Source organism: Chrysochloris asiatica, unplaced genomic scaffold, assembly GCF_000296735.1.
Source record: "Chrysochloris asiatica unplaced genomic scaffold, ChrAsi1.0 scaffold00242, whole genome shotgun sequence".
NCBI classification, from domain to species: Eukaryota; Metazoa; Chordata; class Mammalia; order Afrosoricida; family Chrysochloridae; genus Chrysochloris; species Chrysochloris asiatica.
In genome coordinates, this window is record NW_006408760.1 from 2,728,510 (window position 1) to 2,750,964 (window position 22,455).

Consider the following 22,455-nt stretch of genomic DNA (forward strand, 5'->3'; position numbering starts at 1 on the left):
CCTGGACCTGGCGTCAGCACACTCCTCCCTCCTCCACCCCCTGCCAGGTCACCCCACCCACATAAAGGAGATGCCGACTTTTCAGTTGGACTGGTGGGAAGAGACAACCTTTGTTCCTGCTGGGCTTGGAGTCCTAGCAGGTGGTCCTGAAGCTGCTGGGGCTGACAGGCTTAGACCAGACCCCCATGTATATAGCAAGACCAATTGAGAGGGGTAGCCATCCACAGTCTGAAGCAGGAGCTTGGAGAATGGAGACACCAGGGAAGAGAGAAGCCATTGCCTTCTGCTTCTCTGGGATCTGTTTTGCTGACTTCTACTCATCTTCAAGGCTGGCTCCCTTGAACATCCCCTCCCCCGGAAAGTCTCCCCTGACCCCAGAGTGGCCACACCCACTCTGAGCCTCCCAAGCCCAGCCTGGTTTCTCAGCACCTCGCATACTGTATTGCCACTATCTCAGTGTCTGCCCTTCTCCCACCCCTCAGCTATGCTATCAGCTCCTTGAGGTCAGGGCCTGAGTGCTGACAACCCCAGTGCATTCCCCCCCCCCCCACCCCCCTACTGCCACCCCTGCTATGAGCCTGACCGGGACCTGACACCTTGAGAAGGCTCAGAGAATGCCTGTTGAATGACTGTTGAACATGATTCCTTCAAATGAGCTCAGAGCCCAGAAAGCAGGGTTTAAAGTGGAAGGCTGAAACGCAAATCTAGCCGGGAGCCTTCTAATCGACCAATCAATCTAGTGGGAAGGACACTCCATTCCTCAAATGCCTGTGCTGGGCCCAGGGGGTAAAGGCACTGGGGCAGGGCTCCTGTCCTGGGGGCATATCTCCCAGGGAGACGCAGGGGTGGGAGTAGTAGAGCCTGGGTTTGCAGGGTGGGGGTGTTGGTGCTTTCCTGTCCACTGGCACTCCGGGCACTGAGGTGACGTCGTAAGTTGTGATTGTTTCAACACAACATATCTATGATGGGGGGCCTCCCCAGGGGGCTCTGCTATCAGAGAAAGACAGGCAAGGGGTGGGGTTGGGTGGGATGTGGGGGGCACATGGGAGAAATGTACATGAGAGGGCAGGTCCCAAACCCTAGGTTCAAGTCTCAGCCCCTTAGCCCCCACTGAGACCAATGGTCTGGGGTGGCACCTAGTTGTGAGGTCTCAAGTGACCACTCAGATCTGTGGTGAGACACTGGGAAACACAGGTCTATAGCAAACTGGGGTGCATACTCAGAACCATTCCAAAGACAGTCCACCAAACCCTTGGTGCTCACTCTGCTCCAGACCCAGTTCAAGCCTATTTCTTGAACTTTATCTCCCCCATTTGTGGAATGGGGCACATATGCCAAGTTTGGTCAAGGTTGAAGAGAGTTTTGGGATGGGGCATCTGTCCTTCTTTCCCACCGGGTTCCATGTCGGGTTTGCCTGGCTATGGCTCCCACAGCAGAGGACCTTCCTGGAGAGCAGGATCAGGCTGGGTCTAAGCCCCCACATACAGAAATGACCACAGCCCTGCACCTAGGATAATGGCCCCTCATGGACAGGGAGCTACTTCCCCAGCCAGCTCGTACACATGCACACACACCCCTCACATGCTCTGGTTTCCATGGTAACATGTGCGTAAAACTGTCACAGGAGCAGCAGCCGCCTCTCCAAGATTGGAGCAAAGTCACTCTCTTTCCCAATGAACTCCAGGGGCTTGTTTACAAGGACAGACACAGGCACCATGAGGACATGTGGACACTCTGAACCAAAAAGAACAAGGTTGGTGAGGTGGGGAGGCAGGCAGAACAGATGTAGCATCTGGCAGCTGCATTAGGGTTCCCTGTCTGTTCCTCATTGTACTGCTAGCTCTGTGCAGGCCGGGGATGAGGCGAAGGCCTTGCAACCCACAGAGGGCGCTGGCCTCCAAGCAGCTTCCAAACTTCACTGTCTGGACCAGCTGTCTGGTCCCACCTTGTGCATACCTGCTCACTCTGACCCGCTGTCTGTATCTCAAACTCTCCAAGCTTCTTCCAATCTGATTGTGTTCCCTAGAAAGAAAATTTGAAGTCCTAAACCCCTCTACTGGTAGATGTAAACTTGTTCAGAAATAGAGTTTTTCTTTTGTTATCAGTTATATTGATGAGGTCATACTGGAGTAGGATGGGTCCTAAGCCTAGTCCTTTCTGTGTGGTGTCTTATACAAAGGGGAACAGACGAAGAAAGAGGCACACACAGGGAAGACAGCACGCAATACATCTACCAGCCAAGGAATGCCACGAACCCGCCTGGGGCTACCAGAAGCTGAAAGAGATAAGAATCTTGACTGAGAGACAACAGAGGAAGCAAGGCCCTGAAGTCCGACTTCTAGCCTTCAGAACTAGGAGACAATAAATTCTTCTTAGACTTACTCACTTGGTGGTCTGTTATGGCAGCCCTAGGAAATGGAAGTACCGCCTCAGGACCTCTGGACTTTCTTTCCTCTGCCTGTCACTTGCTGCCCCCCATCTTTCCATGGCTGTCATTCTCTAACCCCTCAGATCTTAGTTCCAAGTTCACTTCCTCCGAAGGTCCCTCTTGACCACCATGTCTGCAGTCACCCTTCATGGACTCTTTCCATCTACTTTTCTCATAGCATACACCACTATTGGAAGATATCTTGCTGTGTACGGACTTGATTGTTATTGTCTGTGTCTCTCTCCCTAAAATGTCAGTGTCATGACAACACGGGCCACTGTCTTGTTCATTGCTGTAGTCCCAGTACCCACCCTGGCACGTCGTACGTACTTGAGAAACATGTGCTAATGTGAAGACAAGCAAACTCTAGTCTTCAAATTCTAAGTCAATGCCCACACTAGGTATTATATCCCTGCCGGTGGTGTGAGCCCTCAACCCCACCAGAGAAGGGGGTGGGGAGTCAGAACCTACCCAGATGCACAGGAAAGAGGTGCCTTTAAAGGGGGTGGGCAGGCTCCCAGGGGCCTCTCTGGGGCCCCGTCCTGCTTCAAGGTCTTGCTCCGGGCCAGAGAAACGGTGAAAGCTGAGGTCTAAATAAGCATTTGATTAACAAACGATAAAATAGCTATTGTGTCCCTGAATTAAGCTGTAATTGTGGCTGATAATTGGCTGGTTAGAATTTAATAAGCTGCAATTAAATAGAATGGAATCCAGGGTAATTATGTGGTCACACAGCCCAGTGAGGACTGGGGAAGGAGGCATTTTCCTTTTCATTCTCGGGAATCCTTTCAGTGTGCGGCTTGTGTTGCTATGCTTGTTTAGTGGTTTTTGTACGTATCTGTGTGTGTACCAGGTCTTGTCTTCTCCACTTCCACCTGGCATGGGGTGAGAGTGCAGGAAAGACGGTGGCCTTTCCAACACCCTCACCACCAGGCACTACCAGGCAAGGGTCTATGGCAGCTTCCGCTGAAAGAGGCATAGAAGGATCTCTGGCACAATTCCCTTCAGACCTGGGGAATTGTGCCAGAAGGGCACTGGGAACAAGAGAAAGGCAGGAGGGTGGGGAAGGTCCCCTGTCTTTGTCAGGAGGCAGCTGGGGCTCAGGCAGGGGAAGGACATGCTCAAGGTCATGGGGCTATCAGTGGCTGAGCTGGGTCAGGGCCTCAGATTGGATCAGAGGAGGCTCCTGTGCGCGCGCGCACACACACACACACACACACACGCACACAACACACACAGCCAGTTCCCAGGACTGCCATCAACATCCTTCACTGGGCAACCCACAGACTGAATAAGAATGAGCACCTGTTCTCCCCCATGCACCCTTAAAACAAGCCCCCCACCTCTGTCTCAGACAGAAATCTACACTCTGGGTGTGAGTGTGACTGCAACCCTTCCTCCTACTCTGTGTGCCACCCTCTCACCCACCTCTCCAGTGGCTGCAGCCTGGTTCCCCACACCCCTCCCAGCCCAGGTGTGGTGAGCAGCAAGTTCATGGGGGTGATGAATGGTATCATTGATGTGCTGTTTATGACCCCATCAGCATTTTTACAATGTTGCTGGCAATTAATTTAATTAAAGACCCTGTCCTGGATATGGCAGCATTTCATATCTCACTGGTTTAATGTGAGCAGGGCCAGAGCTAGGCCCAGGGGTGGTCTAGAAGTGGTGATGGTACTGCTCCCTTGGCCAGGTTGGGGTACACAGGGCAGGGAGTGGGGCACAGTCACTGCCCATGACACATACACAGAGTCATCACAGAAACCAAACGGCTAACTCAACATGAATTTTCTTACTCAACCCTCACAATCTTTCTCAGAGGCAGAGGACCATTTGAACTAAGCAGTGAGTGATGGGTCCTGTCCAGAGTCCTACCCAGGCAGGTGGCCCCAGGGCTTCCCACTCTTAACCAGGGCACATTCATTCAGCAAGTGTTCTGCCGAGTAAGCTCGGCAAGATGGACTTGCAGCCTGTCCTCATAGAGCGTGGAGTCCAGGGCCGAGTGTGAACAAGACCGCAGACAGGCACAGCCCCACCGCAGGCCCCAGACCATCAGCACCCCAGGGGGCATACCTGGGCTCAGAGTATTCACACATGCACACACACCACTGCCCACAACAGCATGGCAAGTCTGCAGACACAGGTCACCCACTCTCTTCTGATTTCCATCCATTCTCAGCAGGGACCCATAGAAAAACCCTGTCACCCAGTCACAGATCCAGATCCCACCCACTGGTCTGGCCAGCCCCAGGCACATCACCAGTACCTCTCTTTCAATCATAGCTGTCCCTCACCCATGAACTGACCTGGCTTGTTCTCTGCCTTCCCCAGCCCTCCCCCCCGCCAATTCCGCCAATGGTGCCTCCATCAGCCATCTGCCCATGGCATCCCAGCTAACCTGCAGCCTCATCCCTGAGCAGTATCTTAACACCTTCACTTGCCTTTGGACACCCCCAGAACCTCCTACATCCCAAGTTGGGCCCCAGGGTATCCCTCACAAACCTCCTGCTCCCCACTAAGGAGCTCAGAGAGTCCTGCCAATCAGAGATGGCTGCCTGTTCTAGCCTCCCACTCTGAGTGCCCCAGCATGTCCCCCAGCCCACCTCTCTCCCCCATCATCCCTCTTCTCCCTCATCACGGCTATAATACTCAGTTCACCCAGCCCCCTAAAGGGCACTGCTTGTGCCCATCTCCCATGTGACCTCCTGACTTTTGGACCATCTTCAATCGTGTTACTACAGTGCTATTTCTAGGAAGAAAACCTGATCCCACACTTCAATCCTGCTGTGCTTCCCACTGGCTACTGGGTGAGTCCAGCTCCTCACAGCCCCAAATGATTGATGTGGCTGCCTATCTCTAGCCACCAACCCTCATCCCGGACCCAGCTCAGTACTGTCCATGATGCCCTCATGCTGAAAGCCCCAGACGCCTCTCCTGGTCCTAACTTTTGCAACTGCTGTTCTCTTTGTTCTCTTCACTGCAGTGCATCCTGCTCCCTTCTGATGTCCCCCACTGTCCTGCCCATTCATTCTTCATGCACCCTCCCCAACTCCTGCCTGCACAGTGCAGCACGCTGCTCACTCCTGTGGCGCTCACCACTAACGAGCATGAACAGACTGAGTTAGGGATGGTTGTTTGTGTGGTTGCCTCCTGCATCAGGCTGTGCACTCTCAAGTGTGCACTGCTAGGTCTGAGCCATCTCTCTGCCAGCAGTGTCCAGTTTAGGGACTGGCAAGTTGGGGGCCAGTGACTGGTGGTCTCCCCCACACGTTGCAAGCTCCTGGGTATGAGCAGTGAGGTGTGCCATCTCAGGTCCTACCCGAGGGCAGGGCAGGGCAGGGCCAATTTGCCATCACGAGATTGGATATCCAGTCCCTACTCTGATTCTACATATCTGTCACTCTCTTCTCTGAGCCTCAGAAGGGGTAGAACTGGATGGGGAGGACAAACTCAGGTGTCTTCAGGGGTGGGGGCAAGGGGAGACTGGGTGGGGCTGGGAGAGTGGAGACTGCAGCGCCATACAAAGGGGACTGGTTCAGTCCAACCAGCCTCAGCCAAGAGGAGCCAGGCTTCTTTCAAGAGAAGATGGAAATCTAAGCTTTTATGTGAAATCTCCTGTTTTAAAATGTTGACAAGTCATTTAAACATTTTAAACACTGTGCGGGCCAAACAAGTTGGCAGACCAAAGTTGGATTGGACAATGTCCAAGCTCTCTTCTGACTTGACAGATCTAGAAATCGGGGTCACAACAGGTCGCAGGGGAGCCCTACACTTGCTTCACACAGGTCCCTGTGTCTGTCACTGAGCTGCCCTTCTGGTCTCCCTGGTCCCTGCTCTTCCCACTGATGCCAGAGCCTGCCATCCTGCCTTTTCTCTGGGATTCCCTCCTCATCACAGCCTCTCTAATGGAGGACAAAGGGCACAGCCCCTTCCGCAGAGGCTGATGGGTGATCAGGCTGCCCACCTAAAGGAAGCAGTGAGGCTCACAGGAAGTGGGCAGGATGGCAGGCTGGAAGATGACCCCACCCCCTTGCCTGCCATGGGGAAGATAGGAGATGGTTGCTGAAAAAGAGACAAGCAGCTACTCCATGGAGGGGGCACTTCATGAAACCACATTTGAGACCCTCCCCCTGCCTCGTGTGGGCATAGAAGTCCAGCCCTGGTTTTGACCTTCCAGCTGGAAAAGGGTGTCTGGTCTTGCCTACCCCGCCCCTGACAAGACAGTAATGAGCCCTCACCCTATTTTAATTACCTGCTGTCCAAATAATTACCAGCTTGTTTATTTCACTTAATGGCAGCCGTACTTTTTTCTCCTGATATTGATTTCATGTTTTCTTGGTTTGTTCATTATCTTTCCTGCCCCTTTAATGGGCTCTGAGGTCTTTTGGATAGAGGGGGCTAGAGAAAGCAGGGGAAAGGGGCGCCAGGGAGGATAGAGGACAGAAAGTGGGGCCATGCTGTGTTGCATAGCTGTAGACCAGCTACTGCCCTTTCTGAGACTTGAGTCCCAGGACTCCAGGTCTCTGCACACCTTATAATGGGCAATTGGGGTGCAACATTTTAAAGAAATGTTTTAAAGAGGAAGGGAGTATGGGAGAGAGACAAAATAGTGTGCCCCCTCCTCAACAACCCCTAAAAAGAATGAGTGGTGGGACCTGAGTGAGAGAGGGGAGGGGAAAGGAGAAGAAAAAAGGGATAGGAAGGGAAAGGGGGAGGGCTAGTACAAATGCCAGACTGACACAAGGAGAGGTGTTCCTGGAAGCCAGCTCACAGGAGGCTTAGGCTGCTGGTCAGTTGGGTGATGCAGGAGTCAGTGGGTGGCCTCTTCTTCCCCATCCCCCCAGGCCTGGTTGGGGAGAAAGGAGGGGCCTCTGCTCTTGAGGAACCTAGCCCCTCCCTGGGCCTGACCTCCATCCTTGGCCTCTGCCTCACCTGCCTGCTGTTTCCATGGAAACGTGGGTGATGCTGTGATGTCATCTGGGTTGTGGAAGAGCAGCTCACTTCTCTAGTTTTGAGGGGAGGAGTGTGGAAGAAAGGGATAAGGGGGAGAAGAAAGCCAGGGCCTCTTTGGGTAAAGATTTAGAGCCTATTGAAGGGGTCATTAGCTGTTAATAAATCATTAATAATTGCATGAATATTTAAATCTTAATAAAAAAAAATACAGTGAGCTCAGTGAGTCTCCCTGTGTGGGTATTTATTGCTGTGAGGTTGGAATATATAAAAGTTGGTATCGGTCTGATTGAACCACTGTTATCACCACAGCTAAATGGGTAATTGGGAGTGAGAGACGCTATCAGTGGATATAAATTACGTACAGTAAACCGAGGGCATTAACTGAGGGTTTATTATCAATTATCTCTGTGCTTGTTCCCCTTAAAGTGAACTTTAAGTGTATTAATGAGAAAATTTACAGGTCTTAATGAATTGGGGAAAGTAAGAGGGAGCTAAGGGGCCCCCATGCTGGCCCCTGCATGGTGCTCTCTTTGGGATCCTCAGCAGTTTTAGGTTCAAGTCTGGTGGCGAGCAGGGTGGGGTACCCACAGAGGGAAGCCCTGAGTGGAGTCACAGGGTCAGGGTCCTGGACCCCCAAACACATGTGGGCATATTCACAAATACATCCACACAGGTGTACACATACAACTACATATGTATAAGACATGTGTGCATATATATGCATATACATGTTTGTGCACACTGACATACACAAGCACACACTCACATACAAAGCCAAGCCCAGCTCCAATGCTTAGATCAGCTGGGACAGCCATTCTGTCCCTGAAGTTGGTCCAGCCATTCTCTTGGGGCACTCATTCTAAAGTGGGGTCCTGGGTGGGGAATGGGCATTTCATCCCAGCATCCTAGCAACCAGTAAAGATGCTCCTGGATGCCTGGGTCACCTATGTGTGAGGAGAGTCTCAGGAGCTGGATTGCGGCTGGATGCCTGGCAGAGCCACACAAGTGAAGGGGCTGTGGTCTCTCTCACTTTTGTGGTATCATGGGGAGCTCCCTGTGGACCCAGGAAGCCTTTGAGGATGTCTGTGTCTATCCTGCACATGTGCACATCTGCTCTGCTGAGAGATACCCACTGCCCCAACTCCCTTCAAGGTCAGCTTGACCTCCTGGACAACTCATGGCCAGCAGCCCTGTTTCTCCCTTCAAGAGCTGTCTTGCTAGGATTGTATCCTTGGCCTCTCTTGCCTCCACATATGTGCCTAGCCCTGGACATCAGCTTAGAGTTACTGTGGGTCTGTTGGGGGGGGGGGGGGGGAAGGTTAAAGTCAGGCTGGATTCTCTCCCTGGAGTTCACCCCTTGGGGGAGACAGACCCTATAAAGATCATCAGAGTGGTGAGTTCAAGGTTATGGACCACAGTAACCAGAAGCTGGTGGCATGAGAGCACATGACAGATGGGACAAATTTGGGGCATCTAGGAGTGCTTCCTAGAGGAGGTATCACCAAACTGGAATGTGTAAGATGCCTCAGTGGTCTAAGATGCTCAACTCTCTTCCATTAAGGACAAGAAAAATCTTTCATCGAATTCTTCTGTCCCCCTCGCCCTTGTCAACCTGGGTCTTCTCTTCTTGTTCCCCTCCTGGCCCTAGTTCTACTCCCTCACCTTCAGCTCACTCCTGATTCTGATTCAGTCCCTGCTGCCTGGCTTTTACCTCCACCTCTCCACTGAAGCTCCTTTTTCCATCTGCCCAAGGGCCCTTTGTCACTGTTTTAAGAGCTCATCTCTGGTCTGGTTTCTGCTCAGCCAAAGCTCTCCCCTGTCTCTGGTACCTCTGTTCTCCTTTCCTTTCCTCACTCCTGGAGGAAAGGGACCTCCAGGGAGAAGATACCAAACCCACACGGCAGGCCCTCAGGGGCCATTTCAGCAGGATGCTTCCTCTCAGCTGTCCTGCAGTGGTCACAGCTCACTGTGCTGTATGTATCATGAGCCACCTCCCTGGCCAGGAACCTGTAGAATGTGGATCTTCATCCCTTCTTCTCTTGTTCCACAGGTATCACTGTCCCTTCAACTCATGTCCAGCAACCTGTCCTTCATCTGTTTCCCCAACACTCCAAGCTCAGTCCTACCTCAGAGGCTTAACACCTCTGCCCAGAACACTGTTCCCACTAATATCCTAACTCATTCCTCCTATGGTCTTTTTATCTCTCCCTGAGAGGCCCTCTGTGACCACCCATCATACTCTGGGGTCTTTATTGTCTGTCTGTTTCCCTAGCAGGGGAGCTTCTGAAGCAGGAGTCTTTGTATGTGTCATTTGCTTGGCACACCAAAACTCTCAATAAATATTTCTGCATGAAAAAATGGAAATATTGCTGAGTGAGTTAGGTGCTGTGTCCTGGCTATAGTGGGTCTCTAGTGTCTAAACACGAATTCGGTGCATATGTCCTGTAGTAGGAACAGGGAAGACAGGAGGGAGTGTGGAGGAAAGAGAGGAGCCAGGAAGGGGTAGCAGGGAAGGGCAATCTAAGGTGCAGGAACAGCATAAACAGAGGCCTTGAGGCACGACAGCTTATGACAGAGTCAGGGGCAATATGGGTTGGATTAGAAAGGCATCTGATGTTGTGCCAGGGTCCTGAGCCTCCAAGAAGTAAGGAACGTTCCAGAGCAGGAAGATGGGAGATTGAGGCCATTGTCAGCATACGAGAGGAAGCTGCCTGACCCTGATTGGGCAGTGGAGAAAATAAACGAACATGAAAAGCATGCAGGGCCAGAGCCAGAGTAACACCACAGTGGGAGGGGGTAGGTAGGGTGTGGAGATGACTCTGTCACCTCCCGTCTGGCTGGGTGGGTAGATGGAGCAGCCAGGCATAATAATTGGATACATCTCAGTCGACTGCTTACTCCTAGGGGAGAGCAAGACTGGTGTTCACTGGCAAGGTGGGGCTAAGAGAGCCAACAACTCACCCTGCCCAGACCCACTGCTGTTTGATTCTGGGTAAGAGCAATGGCATCAAGTTCCGACCAACATGACTCACCTGCTTGGGCCTCTGGCCTCTACTGAGCCACATGAGGCCAAGCTGCAAACCAGAGGCTGCAAAGTCCCTGAGATGTGCTCTGCATTACCCACAAGGTGTTTTAAAAAGATTTAAGTCACATTTAAACACTAGGAAGTGTTGCATCAACATTGGCTTTCCACCTTATTTTGAAGAGCCAGATGCTGTGGCCACACCAGAACCATGCTCTCTTTGTTAAACTAACTGCACTCTGTGGGTAGGAGAGGGTACAGCTTCATGGTTCACCCATCTCCACTGACCCTCACCAGCATCTCCACTGACCCTCACCAGCCAGCCAGAAGCAATGGGCATCTAAGTTTGCTTACCCCTGGCTTAGACTATCTTATAAAACATCCTTTCTAGCTCAAAAATTGTAGACAATCCTCACAAAATTAAACACAAAATACCATATAGCTTAATAATTCCACTCCTATGCATATAAGTAAAAGAACTGAAAACAGGTAGTCAAGCAAAAACTTACAGACAAATGCTCATAGCAACTCTATTCACAATAGTCATAAGGTAGAAACAGTCCAAATGCCCATCAAGGGATGAATGGATAAACAAAATATGTTACACACATACAGTGGAATATCATTCAGTCATGAAAAGGAATGAAATTCTGTTTCATGTTATGCCATGGATGAACCTTGGAAACATTATGCTAAGGGAAATAAGTAAAATTCAGAGGTCCACATGCTGTATGATTCCATTTTGATGAAATGTCTAGTACAGGCAATTCCTAAGAGACAGAAACAGATGAGTCATTTCCAGGGGCTGAGGGGAAGAAGACTGGGAAAGATGGCTACTGGGGATGGGGTTTCTGTGTGGGGTGATGAAAATGCTTTGGAGCAAGACAGTGGTGATGGCTGTACAACAAACACAAAACCACCATTCATCTGTCAGTTTGCCACACATGGTGGCTTTGTGGTAGCTGTGATGCTGGAAGCTGTGTCACCAGTATTTCAAATATCAGCAGGGTCACCCATGGTGGACAGGTTTCATCAGCATGTCCAGACTATGACAGACTAGGAAGAAAGGCCTGGTGATTTACTAGCTAATGAGAAGTATGGATCACAACTATTTGATTGGCAACTGATGGGTAGGACTGGACAGTATTTATCTGTTATACATAGGGTTGTCATGAGTTGGGGGTCAATTGGATGGCAGCTGGTTAATGCTCTGGACTGCAAGGTTGGTTTGAATTGAAACGTTGGTATTTCAAGCTCACCAACCGCTCCTCGGAAAACCTGTACAGAAAACCGGTAATATGGGTTGGAACCAACTCAATGGCACTTAACAACAACAGTAACAACATAAAATGGTTAAAATGGTAGATTTTATATTATGTGTATTTTAACACACACAGAGAGTGAGACTCCAGATACTGATTTTACATATCTACCGCTGTACCTCTGTAGGTACAAAGAAACCACCCTTATCCCTGCCTATCCCTGGCACAGACTAGGCACAAGGAAAGCCCAGGAAAATGGAGCAAGGCAGGTCTTACTGCCACCTGGGATTCTGGGTAAGAGGGATCCACGTTTGTCCCACATTCTACTGAGAGAGCCCCAGTGCCTGTGGGACTCCGGATCAAGCTCTCTCCCCAACTCTGTCTTGAGGACCCAGCAAGGCCTGGAGTTTCTGAGCTGTCTGCTGACTCAGTTCCATCAGTTTGAACCCAAGTTTAGTTACAGCTTTTAGAAAAAGAGTGGTTTTGCTTCCCCCAACACAGTCCTGTTGGCTCCTCTCTTCAACCTGCCCCTCCATTCCAAGCCTCTGGACCCTCTCCCTCCCCTGATGTCTCCTGCCTCTGTAAATAATCCTCTCCTCTGTGCCTATAATTAGTCCCAAGTAGAATAATTCATAACAAACTTTATTTCTTGTGGCATCTTTCTTCCTAACGTGTTGCTGAGCTCCTCACAGGATCAGCAGGAGGGAAACCAGGCTCCAGGAAGCAGCTGAGAGCCTTCCCCACATCTGTCAGCAACCACTGGAGGGGGACAATGGCACCTACCATGCTATGCTCAGAAACAGGGATAGGGCCTCTGCCTGGAAGGAGAGGTATCCCTTCTGCCAACCTGAGCAGCAGAGGGCACCAGGCCACAGCTATGGTGGTCACAGACGTGAGACCATCAATCCCAAGAATCTCTCATGAATAAGAATCGTGATAAGTGAAACAATAATAAGAAAAGTAGCATCTAGCACCTTTTTTAATCAGTTGGTCTTTGGTCAGCTTTGATTCATGGTGACTTCCAAGTGTATAGGGTTTTCAATGGTTGATTTTTCAGAAGTACATTGCCAGGACTTTCTTCCAAGACATCTCTGGATGAACTTGAACATCCAACCTTTTGGTTATCTGTTGAGCATGTTAAGTGTTTGATTCACCCAGGGCCTCCAATGAACAATTATCCAGTGCTTACTGTGTATGTCCCGACAGTCTTTTTAAAATTTGTTTTTTGTTTTTTTTTGAGGCATAATAAAATCCACACCTCTTAAGTCTAGTCTGGTGAGTTTTGACAAGTGCATATGGTTGTGAATCTACCACCACAGTCAAGATACAGAACAGCTTCTGCACCCTAAGAGGTTCCCTCTAGCCCTAACCCCCAGAACCACATATCTGTGTTCTATCACTCTCATTTTGCCTTGTCTGGTTTAGTATTACATTTTATGGTTGTACTATTCACCATGTGAAAGCTGGACAGTGAATAAGGAAGACCGTAGAAGAATTGGTGCTTTTGAGTTATGGTGTTGAAGGAGAATATTGAAAGTGCCACAGGCTGCCAAAAGAACCAACAGATCTGTGTTGGAAGAAGTGCAGCCAGAGTGTTCCTTAGAGGCCAGGATGGCCAAACTTCATCTCTCATACTTTGGACATATTGTTAGGAGGGACCAGTCACTGGAGAAGGATATCATGTTAGATAAGGTGGAGGGTCAGAGAAAAAGAGGAAGACCCCCAGCAAGATGGATTGGCCAAGTGGCAGCATCAATAGGCTCAAGTGTGGCAACAATTGTGAGGTTGGCCCAGGATCGGGCAGTGTTTCGTTCTGTTGTGCATTGGGTTGCTATGAGTTGGTATCAACTCGATGGCACCTAACAACAACAACAATTTACTAGGGTAGTTCCAGATTTTGGAGCTTATTAGTAAAGCTGTTATGAACTTTGGGAGACACAGAGCTTCATTTCTCTTGGGTAAATATCTAGGAGTGGAATTGCTGGTTCATCTAGAAAGCCTATGCTTAACTTGATAAGAAATCCCCTGCCTGTGTAGACTACTATGTATATACTGACATGAGTCAATTCTTGTTATTGCAGTATTTGTGTTCTATAAAGTCACCACATTAGTGGCTGCTGAGTCAGTGCTCCAAGGGGAATACAGGGATATGTTCCTATGAACCTGGGTCACAACATTTTCATCAACTGATCAATATATAACCTTGTCTTATGTATGTTTCTGTCGAAAGAATATATATTGCTGATTCATTAATATTGAACTCACAGCCAACAGCACTAGAACTCATGCCTGAATGGAGCTTACCTAGCACATAAAGTTCTTCACAGCCTTCTTGCACTTAGGAACACTAGACAAGTACTTCAGCACAACGCTTGGGGGACATTTTAAAGAGTGAAATCAACACAACAAAAGCACAAAATGCAAACCACATGGACTAAATAGACTTATTGATGGTTCAATGATAGAATTCTCTTCTTCCATCTGGGAGAGTTGGGTTCAAGTCCCAGCCAATATGCCTCTGAAGCAGCTGCCACCATCTGTCCATAGAAACTTATGTATTGTTATGTATGATGGAGTCCTGATATGGTGTTGTGAGTTAATGCGTTGGACTGCAACACCGGTTTGAACTGCAAGTTCGGCAGTTCAAGCTCACCAGTTGCTCCTCTGAAACCCTATAAAGGGTCCTTATGGGTAGGAACTGACTTGATGGCACTTCACAACAACAAAAGAAACATCATGTATGATGTTGAACATGTTTCAGTGGCACTGCCAGACTAAGAAGTAAGGCTTGGTGATCTACCTCTGCAACTGCACCGATGAAAACTCTATGGATCACAATAGTCCAACTGACAACCCAGCATGGGAATAGCAAAGGACCAGGCAGCATTTCATTCCACAGTGCAGGAGTCAGGGAGACTCAAGGGGGATTGGAATGACAACAAACATAGACTCAAAATGTTTACAGAATGAGAGCTGAAACAATAAGGCTGAGCATTACCTTGTTTGACTTCAGTTGGGAAAGTGTATGTTGGGCAACTCAAAGTTTTTGTCACACTGTTTGTTGCTGTTAAGTGCTGTCGAGTTAATGACAATGCACATAGACGCTGTATAGGGTTTTTGAGGCTTTAAATCTTTGCAGAAGCAGAAAGCTTCATCTTTCTCTCATACATGCCTGCAAAGGACTACCAACGTGCTCCTAGTATTGATTTGAAGGTTACGAATATATTTTAGTGAGCAGGAAAATTCACAAATATGGAATATACAAATAATGAGGTTCAACTGTCTATGTTCTTATTAGCTGCTCATGGTGACCCACACACAAAGGAACAAAACATTGCCTGGGCCTGCTCCATGCCCATAATAGGTTGTGAAATGGATATTATGATCCATATAGCTTTCATTGCTTGACTTTTATAAGTAGATCACCAGGTCTTTCTTCCTAATCTTAGTCTGGAAGCTCTACTGAAACCTATTCAAGTTCAGCATCATAACAACACCCGAGCCTCCACCGACAGACAGGTGGTAGCTGAGCATAAGGTACTTTGGTTGGGATTGGACCCAGTCCTACAGCATGGAAGGTGAGAGAGTTCTACCACTGAACCTACTGAGTGTCTATAATCTTCCTTATTTATCTCAACACAGAGGCCCTGGGTGGTGCACACAGTTTAGCACTAATCTACTAACTGAAGAATATGCTCAGCATTTCTCAAGCTGAAAAACTGAAGAAAAAATTCAAATATTGAAGGATTCCACGGGCAAAATATTGACTGATGCAGGAAGCATCAAAAGAAGATGTCGGGAATACATAGAACTGGTTGATCAAGAACCAACTGGTATTGAAGGGAGAACTCCAAGCTGAACTGAAGGCATTGGTGATAAACAAGGACTCCTGGTGTGGCACTGTATGATCGGCATTGGACTATGAACCACAAGGTTGGCGGTTCAAACCCTATACAGGGTTGCTATGAATCGGAAGCAACTCGATGGCACTTAATAACAACAGCAGGAATTGATGGAATACAAATAGAAATGTTTCAACAAACTGATACAGTGCTGGAGGCTCTCATTCATCTATGCCAAGAAATTTGGAAGACAGCTACCTGACAAATTGATTGGAAAAGATACATATTTGTACCTATTCAAAAGAAATTGACCCAAATCATAGAAAAATATCATTAATATCCCATGCAAATAAAATTTTGCTAATTATAATTCAAAAACAATTGCAGCAATACATTGTCAGGGAGCTATCAGAAATTCGAGCTGCATTCAGAAGAGGATGTGGAATGAGAGATATCACTGTTGACATCAGGTGGCTCTTAGCTGAAAGCAGAGAATACCAGGAGGTTTACTTGTGTTTATTGACTACGCAAAGGCATTTGACTGTGTGGATTATCACAAACTATGGAGCCTTGGTGTGGTGCTGTAGGATAAGCAGTAGACTGCTAACTACAAGGTCAGAGGTGCAAACCCACCAGCCACTCCTTGGAAACCCTGTACAGGGTTGCCATGAGTCAGAACTGACTCAACGGCACTTAACAACAAATAACAATAACAAGGGAATTCTAGAAGACTTAATTGTGTTCAGGAGGAAACTGTACATAGACAAAAGAGGCAGTTGTTTAAACAGAACAAGGGGATATTGCATGATTTAAAATCAGGAAATGTGTGTGCCTGGGTTACAGTCTTTCACTATACTTATTCAATCTGTATGCTGAGAAAATAATAAAAGCAGTTGGATTATATGAAGAAGAACGTGGCATCAGGATTGGAGGAAGTCTCATTAACAACCTGTGATATGAAGATAACACAACATCGCTTGCTGGAAGTGAAGAGGACTTGAAGTACTTAATGATGAAGACCAAAGACAGTCTTCCGTATGGATTGTACCTCAATATAAAGAAAACGACAATTTTTACAAGTAGACCAGTAAATAACATCATGATAAATGGAGAAAAGATTGAAATTGTCAAAGATTTAATTTTACTTGGCAACACAATCAGCACTCATGGAAACAACAGCCAAGAAATCAAATTTCCATTGGGCAAATCTGTTGCACAAGACCTCTTTAAAGTGTTAAAGAACAAAGATGTCAATTTCAGACTAAGGTGCTCCTGACCCAAGCCATGGTATTTTCAATTGCCTCATATGCATGTGAAAACTGGACAATGAATAAAGAAGACTGTAGAAGAGTCAATGCATTTGAATTATGGTGAAGGCAAAGAACATTGAAAAAAAAAAACCCCACGTCTGCCAGAATAACAAACAAATCTGTTCTGAAGGAAGTGTGGCCAGATTGCTCCTTAGAAGTGATAATGGTGAGACTTCATCTTTCATACTTGGGACATGTTGTCAGGAGGGTCCAGTCCTTGGAGAAGGACATTATGCTTGGTGAAATGGAGGGTCAATGAAAAAGAGAAAGACCCCCCAACAAGATGAACTGACACAGGCAGCAACAATGGACTCCAATAGAACAACTGTAAGGATGGCACAGGACCAGACAGTCCTTCACGCTATTCTGCATGGGATTGACTCAAGGGCACCTAACAACAACACCATTCAGAGGTGCCTTGAACAAAAGGCCTGGTAATCTGCTTCTGAAAGGTCACTGTCACAAAAATCCTATGCTCTACTCTGTAACACATGGGGTCACCAAGAGTTGAAATCAATTCAAGGGTAACTGGCCAATTCTTTCAATAATTATGTGTTGGGTACTGTCATGATCTTTATTTTATAAGTGATAAACTGAGGCTCAGAGAATTTCTAAAGCTTGCCCAAGGTCACATTGGTAAACAAGGTAGAACTAGACTGTGTGTGCTCTGACCCCTCTGCTAGGCCCATAGCCCTCTGGGCTCAGCTCCTGGCAGGGCCGGGGGTAGGCAAAGTTCTGATCTTCAAATGGAGGCCCCATGATCCCAGACCTGTCTCTGCTCACATGTGCCCCACACATCACTCAGACTCCAGAGTACTCTGGTCTGTAGTGGCACCCACATTACCTATGTTGTTGAGTAGAGGGTTTGGAGGAACTAACTTAATGCTCCCCTAAATTTGAGCTTGCTCTCATTGCAATGTGGTCCTCGCCTCCAGATATTACAAGCTTATCTGAGGAAACGAGCAGTTTCTGACAGTTGTATTCACACACACGCAGACATACACATACATAGAGGCCAAGTGCCCTCCTGCATCCATTCATCTGGTGAAGGAGGTGGGTATAGTGAGGTAGCGAGAAAATCCAGGTCCAGTTACCCAGATGTAGGGAGTCAGATGGAGACACCGCATAGGCCTCCCCACTTTCAGAGCTGGAGAGGACAGGGCTCCTCCTCCTCAGTGGCTCAACCAGAGGATAGCAGGGGGTACCCATAAGCACAGTAGGAGTGGGGAGGGCCAGGAAATTCTCCTGCAGCTCCCACCTGACTTTCCAGGGCTAGCTATGTGGAGTAGGACTCTGTCATTTTGGTCGTTTGTCCCACTGCAGAAGGAAAGTCTCTTCGAAATGAGCTTGACCCTTCTGGACTTAATAAATCCCCTTGGTTGGAGGTTTTGAAGATTGTCAGGGAGGCCTGGCTCTGGTCAGGAGAAGTCTACCTTTTATCCTGCCTATTTTGCTCCCTCTAGGACTGTTCCTGGGACTCATAAGGGACAGAGAATCCCCACTTGCCTCTCTCAAGAGCCCTCGGTCACCCTGAGCTCTGCTTGGGACCAGAAGCTCCTGCACAAGGAGAGGGCCATCCTCCAAAACTTGTCACTAAAACAAAAGCAGGAAAGGCACAAATAATGATGTGAGTGTGAGCTCATTTAGGGAAGCTCTAATACTTGATGATGGGAACATGGTTCTGTTACCCTGCCATACTCCTCCTCCAGACTCACAGCCCCAGCCCTTGTCACTGTACCCCCTCACATCTGGCCTCCAACACCTTCACTCTTTCCTTTGACACTCAGTGTCTGTCCCCTCTCCCTCAGACTCAGCAGGTTCCTTACAAGTCCTTCTCCCCCCTACCCCCCACCCCACCTAGGCTAGAACCTGAGAGGTCTGAAGAAATTAGCACTTTGAGGTGGAGATGGCAGCAGTGGCAGGCAGCAGAGAAACTGTGGGTAGGGAGAGGGACCCACGTTTCTGACTCCTAAGTTCCAAGTATCTGCTCTCTCCCCAAGTGCCTCCACCTTCACACTAGGTTACCTCCTCCACACACAACCTCTCTTCCCATCACAGGGAAGCTTCCCAGCTCTGCCCACAGATTGGGCAAGTCCCAGCCTTCATAGAGTGAAGATATGAGACAGCTGAAGCTGTGTGGACCTGAGCATTGGGCGGCTTTGGGTCCTCCTGGCCTGCCTGGGGCTCAGCAATGCTGTTATGCCACCATACCGAGCCAGTATGACAGCAGTCATCCATCACCCAGGCTCAAGCACATGCCCTTGGGTACATGTTCACTCTCCTCACTCTCTGCAGATTGGACCCTTTCCTACAAATCCCTGGGTTTCCTGGCTTCCAGTTCATCCTCTTCCGATGTCCTCCTGGCTGAACAACCTTGTGACAAAGGCGCATGCGCCAGGTGCTTTGGGAGGCGGGTGCAAGGGGTTTGGGGACAGAATCTTCAAGTAATGATGAGGAACTCTAAGAAGTAAGCAAAGTGCTCTGAGGATCAGAGGAACAGAAGTTACTCCCTGATGAGAGCAAGTGGAGCAGTGTCAGGAAGACATTTGAAAAGTATCCTTAAGGAGGGCTTCAGGTAGAGGGAATGGCAGGGAAGGGTGTGCCAGGAGACACCAGCAGGTACAAAGGCAGGGAGGCAGAGATTAAAGAACAAGCTTGGTGATTGGACACCTATTAACCGTCTCCCAGCCTCCTCCTTTCCAACAGACAACCCATGTACTTTGGGGATCCATTGCTGTTCCCTATTTGGCTATGTAGTATGGGTGGAAATGACCCCCCACCAGCTCCAGGGTGGGCACTGATTGGCTTTAAACTGATTGCATTCCTTGCCCAGCTATCATACTAGTTTGGGATAGGCATGTGAGCTTCTTAGATAGAGCCAATGAGGTTCGGGGAGACATTTGCTGGGGTTTTGTAAAAGAGAAGCCTTCTTGCCTTTGGATGGGTGGGCTGAGGACATGGGGTCTGGATTGCTGGAGTCATTTTGTTACCAAGAATTGAGGGTACAGAGTTGCCAGGAGCTGCCCTGAGGAGGCCAAGAATGTCACAGAGAAACAGATAGAGAGAGAAGCTCCTGAGTGACATTGTTGGAGCCAGTGGATCAAGCTTTGCCTGAAACCAGCCATACCTTTGGGCTTTTCAGTTACAAGAGTCAATAGCATTTACTTACTACTTAAGTCTGTTTGAGTTGAAATTTCTATCATATTGCAACCCAAAATTTCTTAACTGAGAATCCAGTTTGGTTGGAGAGTAGGAACATGAGAAGAGAAGTAAGAAGATAAGACTGGCAAGATGGATTAGGAATGTTTTATTAAGGAGAGTGGAGTGAATGGCAGATTGGGTAACTGTGCTGTATTTCCATGGGCACTGAGAAGCCATGGAAGGCTTATGAGAAAAGGAGTGGCTGGATGGCACTGGTTCCTATCATCCTAAAGTACTACCTGAATTGGGCCTCATTAGTCCCTGCTCACCACGTCTCTAACTTCTCTCCATCATAGCTAAATTAAGCAGCAGAATCAGGTTTACAAGAAGGCATAATTTGCTCATTCTCCTTGGATTTGCAGAGCCACCTTGCTTGGGATGTTGTTGGGAATCCTGGTGTGGCACTGTGGGATAATGTGCTGGACTGCAAGGTTGGTTTGAACCAATTTCAACGTTCCTGAGTGAATGGAGACTCTGCATGGGCCAGTATTCTGTTTTATTCAGTCATGTACTCCCAGCATCTAAAACCGTGACTGACACATAGTAGGTGCTGAATAAGTCTTCGTCAATGAATAAGTGGATTCTCTGGAGTTCCTGGGGTGGGGATCTCTTGACTTTGTGGCAATTAGTTTTAAATTGCTGAATGATCTCTCCCAGCTGGAAACTGAGATGTCAAATAGAAACTGCTCACTGGCGGCGCCCTGCTCCCCACTCAGATGGCGCCAAGGGCATGTGCCAAACCTGCCATATCTTAGATATACCTCTGACTCCACGGGGGAGTCAGTAGGGGTAAGCAGCAGATCTAGGAAAGGTGCAGTCGGTAAAGCTTTTGCTGCATTGAAGACGCAGCCGCCGCGTGGGCGCTGTCTATAGTCCTGAAAGCGTGAGCCCTCCAAGTCGCTCTCCGTGGTGCTGGGATAGCTCTCACAGCTACACAGGCCCTCCATGACGATTTGGAAAAGGCCCAAAGCATCTGAGGAACCACGTGGGGCTTCAGCCTCCATAACTGTGGCTCCCTTGCTAATCCCAGTCCCCCGCGGATATTTGCATGAGACAGATAACCGGGCACAGCTCCAGTCAGAGTTATTACCTGATGGGTGACCCTGTGGGTAGCAGTCCACCATTGAGTGTCCAAGCTCTCTAGGGTTGTGGGTCCCCAAAGGGCTCAAACGACAGCGTCTTTTCTGCCAGCCTCTGCTAGGGGCCCTGGGAGAGGCCACCAGGCAGAGACAGACTCTGGGAAGGCAGCTGGAGAGAGTCTGCATGCCAACAGCATTAACTGGAAGGCCTGGCACGACATCTCAGGCTTCACCAGTTCATGGGCATTGCCAGGCAAGGTGCCTGTGCTAGAAGACAGTACATAGTGAAAAGGGGTTGGCTTTCCTGTGATTATGGCTGGGACAAGCTGCAGGCAGAGGTAAGTACTGCTATAGGCTGAATTATGTTCCCCCTCCAAAAAAAAAGATATATTGGAATCTTAACTCACATGTAACCTTGTGTGGGAGAGAGGTTCTTTCTTTGCAGATGTTACCAGTTGAGTTAATGAGGTCATACCAGAGTAGGTGGTGGTGGTGGTTATGTGTCGTGGAGTCAGATCCGACTCACAGCGACCCTGTACAGGGTTTCGGAGGCTGTAAATCTTTACGGGAGCAGTAAGCCTCATCTTTCTCCCGTGGAACAGCTGGTAGTTTCTAACTGCTGACCTTGCAGTTCGCAGCCTGGTTTGTAATCACTACATTACCAGAGGGAATTGAGTGGTGTCTTATAATAGGGGTGAACAAACATGGAAATAGTGTCACAGCTAGGGAGGGCACCATGTGATGATGTATCTACAAGCAACAAAGGAACACCAAGGATTGCCAGCAGCCACTAGAAGTTAGGAGAGAGTCTTGAAGTCAAGTTTCTGAGTGGTACAAATGGTTAATGTGCTCAACTGCTTAACAAAGGTTGGAGATTTGAGTCCACATGAGGCACTTTGGAAGAGAGACCTCTGGAAAACGGGTTTTCTGACACACACAGGGTCACCATGAGTCAGAATTTACTTAATGGCAACTAGTTCTCAGGTATAGAACAGTTCCTCTCTCAGAACCTCAGAAAGTATCAACAAGACCAAGACCTCAATTTGAACTTCTAGCCTCTGGAACTGTGACACAATACATTTTTGGTCTTTAAAGTCACCCACGTTGTGGCAGTTTGTAATGACAGACCTAGGAAATGAAGGCAGGCATTTTTAGAGTGGCAATCAGAGAGTGGGACTGGGGATTCCCATGAGATGAAGTTTGAGGGGATGGGATGGAAGCAGCAATGGAGGTGAGAGACTGGAGAAGAAATAAAGGCAGTTTCAGAGCAGAGGTGGACTGATGAATGGAGAGACTACTTCATCAGATAGGGACAAGCTCTTCCTGAATATAAACTCACAGACACGGTTATCAGGTTG

At 48.5% G+C, this 22,455-nt stretch overlaps 1 protein-coding gene across 1 annotated transcript in view; it reads right to left on the reverse strand.

Moving 5' to 3' along the window:
• UNC5A (unc-5 homolog A (C. elegans)) overlaps positions 1-20,965 on the reverse strand; it is a 41,194-nt gene extending 20,229 nt beyond the window's left edge. Inside the window, exon 1 of the mRNA XM_006873492.1 lies at positions 20,710-20,965. Within this exon, the coding sequence (XP_006873554.1) occupies positions 20,710-20,965 (256 nt within the window). The remainder of the gene's footprint in view (positions 1-20,709) is intronic.
• Positions 20,966-22,455: the final 1,490 nt, after the last annotated feature.